Source organism: Chaetodon trifascialis, chromosome 12 (assembly GCF_039877785.1).
Source record: "Chaetodon trifascialis isolate fChaTrf1 chromosome 12, fChaTrf1.hap1, whole genome shotgun sequence".
Taxonomy (NCBI): Eukaryota; Metazoa; Chordata; class Actinopteri; order Chaetodontiformes; family Chaetodontidae; genus Chaetodon; species Chaetodon trifascialis.
In genome coordinates, this window is record NC_092067.1 from 4,379,934 (window position 1) to 4,385,265 (window position 5,332).

The following is a 5,332-nucleotide window of genomic DNA, read 5'->3' on the forward strand; positions in this document are numbered from 1 at the left end:
GCCTGTATCCGCTCCTTGAGAGTGCACTTTGTTTATTCATTTTGTAAATTAGTGTTTTTTGTTTGCAAGCTTGACTTGACTTGAGTAAAATTATTGGCCAAAGCCTGACAAAATAAGTCTGAGCCACTCAAGGAGGTAGCGTATTAAAAAATCTTTAATAATGCATGGCTATTAATTTAAAATACTGGTAAGCACACGTCTATGTGTTTCAGCCATTAAGGCCGTCTTCAGGGCAAATACAAGATGGTTTCCTCTAGGCACTTTTATCTACAGATTGACAGTCACATGATCTCAATGAAAGAAGTTACATGATAAGTATAAGCAGATAAAGTAACATGAAAAGCCATGTTCAGCAGAAGAAATCACAAGTGAAAACAAGAACAATCACAAAAAAGCTACAAATATATACACAGAAGCAAGAAATACAGAGAATCCTAATATTTACTACACAAAGGCAAATCATCATTTCTAAATAAAGGGCAGTTACAGAAAAGGAGAGAAATCAAGTTCCCCATTCAAACCTGGGTATTGCAAAGCTTTCAATTCAATTCAATTCAATTCAATTCAATTCAATTCAATTCAATTCAATTCAATTCAATTCAATTCAATTCAATTCAATTTTATTTGTATAGCGCCAAATCACAACAGAAGTTGTCTCAGGACACTTTCCATATAGAGCTGGTACAGACCAAGCTCTTTTATCTACAAAGAAACCAACAATTCTTTCAGTGTGCATGTCCAAAACGACTCTCTTTGTAAGAGCCTTTTTAAGCTATGTCCATTGAGTTTTGAGTTTTCTATACAGTCAAACGCCATGGTCAGCCTCTTAATAATGTAGAGATATGGAGTGTTGGGGGTTGCCATTTCCTATAGCATGTTTATGTTTGGCCAGTCCTGATTCAGTTTACGCTTAGTTCATCCAATATAACAACAACTACATGGACATTCAAGTTTGTAGACTACATACAAGGTATTGCAGTTGACTAATGACTTTGTCATACTGGCCTCACATGGGTCAAATAGTGGCAGCGGCAGCTAGCTGTGAAACTTCCTACTGTTGCTTGCAGCTTCCATCACAGCAGAGGACATGCCAACAGCCTACCACAGTTACTGTCACTGTTTGTGACATCTGCTAGTGACATGAGGAAGTTTTCCTGAGCGTTATCAGTCATCAACGTTGTATTAGACCCGCTACAAGTAGCATTTCCATGATGTAATTTTTGCTTGTTGCCTCGGTCACTATTTGACCCACATGAGGGCAGTTTCCATTGGGAGACAGCCGTGGAGGCACTCATCACATGGAAGTTGGCATTGTTTCGTCTAAACTGGACGGAGCGTCATTGATCAGAAGCTTCTCTGAAACTCCTTACCAAACCAATTCAGTCAGTTAGTAGAAAAGAAGTAGAAGGTGACTTGAATTAAGAAAGTTAGCTTAAATTCAACCATTTTACCATTTTTCTTCTTTTTATCTGACCCAAAGGTAATTCCTTCCCCAAAGCTAATTTATGCTTTGTAAACCCTGTTGATTGATCATCAAAGGACTCACAGTTTACTGGCATTAGTGGGCTGCCTATGAAATTATATTGCTGGATAGATAATGAACTTGGCTCTGCTTAGTAATTCTAAGTAAAGTATAGTGACATGTTAAGTTGTACTGTGATGCATTCATGTGCTGTGGGAAAGTCCATTGATGTCCATTGACATGCTGCTAGACAAAATGTAGTCTTTTTTGTTCAATTCATTTTCTGTCAACATAGTCTGGAGTGCAATCATATGTTTCCAAGTTTTCAACACACCATCACATGACTACCAAGGGCCCACAAAGGAGCATGTGGTCACTTTGTCTCTTTGTCTGCTTTTTAAGGATTCATATTTTACTGTGCCTGACTACATTCAGAAATACCAAGAGTCAGAGTATGATGTACTTGTCTTTGCCCATCTGAATAGGAAGAATTTGCATATGGGAGAGGAGGGGAGGAGAGGAAGAATACAGATAAATCAGATGTAAGACAGAGTACTGATCAGGAAGCTGCCAAAACTCAGCAGCCTCTCCTCAGTCTCTCTGATAATGAAAGGCCTTGAAGAAGCTGAACTCTGCTTTCCTGAGATCAATGCCTCCTGCAGGAAGATTATACGCCCTCACTTGGAGGCCATGCTCATTTACAGTCTTCTGGCCTGCATCACTGTGCTCACTGTGGTTCTTAATCTGCTGGTTATCATCTCTCTCTCCCGCTTCAGGCAGAGATAAACTCTTCTTCATGGTCTATAGAATGGTTTTTTTAGTTACAGTTGGATGCATGAAGAAACAGCTTTGAGCTAGGCAACGTAATGTTGCATAAGTCTCTGATGAAAACATTTATACATTTTGACAGTTTGGGCTTTTTTATCTACTAGATGGCATATGACTCATACTTCTGCATGTATCAAGGTTACTTTAACAGCTAATGGTAACTATGATGCTGCTTTTGAGCTTGGCAGCGAAGGTGTTGTTGAAATCATTTTTAGTAACACTTTAATATCTGCAATACTGTGCTTTACATACATGTTTCTATACTTACTGCATATAACAATGTGCTTGTTGTTAATTTTTTTTTTTTTTTTCCCCATTTCAGGCAGCTCCCGACCACTACCAACCTACTCATCCTTTCTCTGGCTGTTGCAGACTTCTTTGTGGGTTTCCTACAGATGCCAGTTGAAATTCTCCTCTTCCAAGGTTGTTGGTTCCTGGGTGACTTTATATGTGCTGTAAATTACTTTTTGGGTATGATTGTTGTCAATGTTTCAGTAGGAAACATGCTGCTTATATCAGTTGACCGCTATGTGGCTATTTGTGATCCCATGTTTTATTCCACCAAAGTCACTCTGAAAAGAGTTAAACTCTGTATTTGTCTGTGTTGGATATTTTCTGCTTTTCACAGTAGCTGGTTACTGAGAGATTTCTTAAAACGACCAGACAGGTATAATTCCTGTTATGGAGAGTGTGTAGTTCTAATCAATTATGTTGATGGAGTTTTTGACTTTGTTGTGACATTTTCTGGCCCCATTATTGTCATCATAGTTCTGTATATGAGAGTATTTGTGGTGGCTGTGTCTCAGGCTCGTGCCATGTGCTCCCAAAATGCACCTGTCACACTCCAGCATTCAAAGAGACCACATGCTAAGAAATCTGAGTTAAAAGCAGCTAGGACTCTTGGTGTTGTTGTAGCTGTGTTTCTTCTATGTTCATGTCCATATTATTGTTTCACTGTTGCAGCTGAGAGCAATAGTGTAGGGCTGTCATCTGCAATCAGTGAAATTTGGTTGTTGTATTTAAACTCCTGTCTAAACCCTGTGATCTATGCTTTTTTCTACCCCTGGTTCAGAAAATCTATTTCTGACATTTTTTCACTTCGGACACATGAAGCCAACTGCTGTAGAGAAAGAGTGATCAAATCCATTCGTTCTCTGTGAAGAAACACTCCTTTTTCCCTGCTGTTGTCAATATGCTTTTTTATTCTCTCTATCATCATCTGCTCATAATACTTTGACATGTTACGTGTGATAATACCCCATGCATTGTAGCTGACACTGGCACAGTTATGATATATAATGACTTGCTCTTGCTGTATTTTGTATTTTTAAAATGCACATTAATGTAAATTATTTTCTAATTGTGTTCTTTTCACAGTAATAAAATAAAATAAAAGTCCATGCATTCGTAACTTCCAGGCTGGATGATTGCAATGCTTTACTATCAGGTTGCCCAAATTCGTTGCTGAATATTCTCCAGTTGCTCCAGAACGCTGCAGCACGTGTTCTGACAAAAACCAGGAAGAGAGATCATATTTCTCCAATACTCGCCACTCTGCACTGGCTCCCTGTAAAGTTTAGAATAGAGTTTAAAATTCTCCTCCTTACTTACAAAGCCATAAATGGCCAGGCACCTTCTTATCTTAAAGAGCTCATAGTACCTTATTGCCCCACTCGAACACTGCGTTCCCAGAATGCAGGTCTACTATAGTTCCTAAAGTCTCAAAAAGCAGAACAGGAGTCAGAGCATTTAGCTATCAAGCTCCTCTCCTGTGGAACCATCTTCCAGTCTTTGTCCGGGAGGCAGACACTGTCTCTACATTTAAGAGTAGGCTTAAAACTTTTCTTTTTGATAAAGCTTATAGTTAGGGCTGGCTCAGGCTTGTCCTGGACCAGCCCCTAGTTATGCTGCTATAGGATTAGACTGTCGGGGGACCTCCAAAGATACACCGAGGTCCTCTGTCCTTCTGTCCCTCTCCATCTGCACGCTTTCATGTCCTAACGTAGCTCCTTCCCCGGAGTCTCCGTGCTTTGTCGTCTTGCAGGTTCCTATGGACAGTGGCTGAATCTGGATTGTGGATTGCAGCTGCGTCTCCTGCCTTGGCCCTGCCTGACATCCACTGCAACTGCTACTGCTATTATTACATCCACTGTCACTGTTACTGTGATTGCATGTCTGTCTCTCTGTCTCTCTGTCTTTCTCTCTCTCTGACTGCATTTCTGTCTGTCTGTCCCTCTCTTGCTCTTCCTCTCTCACCCAACCGGTCGAGGCAGATGGCCGCCCACCCAGAGTCTGGTTCTGCCCGAGGTTTCTGCCTGTTAAAAGGAAGTTTTTCCTCGCCACTGTCGCCAAGTGCTTGCTCATGGGGGAATTGTTGGTTCTCTGTAGATAAAAGAGCTTGGTCTGTACCAGCTCTATATGGAAAGTGTCCTGAGACAACTTCTGTTGTGATTTGGCGCTATACAAATAAATTGAATTTAATTTAATTGAATAGTATAAAATCTTCCCTGTTACACCAGTTGTGCCATAACATATTTGAAATATCAATGTTTAAAGATTCCGAGAATCTAGAAAAAAATTCTGCTGTAGTGTGTACTACCTTAATTTGATGTTGCATTCGTTGATAAAATGTCGGGGCACCACCTTCCTCAGCTAAGAAGGACTGCAGAAATTAACTGCTATAACGCTGATAAATACTAACGAATGGACTAACAGTAAACCAGTCTGATAACCTGAAGCGTAAATTCTGGATACAGGGATCGTAGATATTCAGTTCAAAAGGACACCGTCTAACCAGGACTTAAATCAAAATATCATTTATTAAGCAGAATTGTGGATAATAGGTAATGTACCATGAGTAATAACACAGAAGATGGGAGGTGATATGACAGAACACACAAGAAACTTATGGCAAAACAATGGTAAATAAATTGGCGATAGTGAGAGGCAGTCGAAAGGGAATAATGGGGACGCGAACGCAGAGTTAAGGGAATGAACAATTAATGGAGAGAATTTGGACGAATTGACCTACTCTTAACCTCA

The 5,332-nt window shown here is 40.0% G+C and overlaps 1 protein-coding gene across 1 annotated transcript; it reads left to right on the top strand.

Moving 5' to 3' along the window:
• Positions 1 to 2,068: 2,068 nt before the first annotated feature.
• Positions 2,069 to 3,450, top strand: LOC139340607 (trace amine-associated receptor 13c-like). The gene is made up of 2 exons (XM_070976519.1): positions 2,069 to 2,238; positions 2,613 to 3,450. The coding sequence occupies exons 1-2, from the start codon at positions 2,069 to 2,071 to the stop codon at positions 3,448 to 3,450; spliced, it is 1,008 nt and encodes a 335-aa protein (XP_070832620.1).
• Positions 3,451 to 5,332: the final 1,882 nt, after the last annotated feature.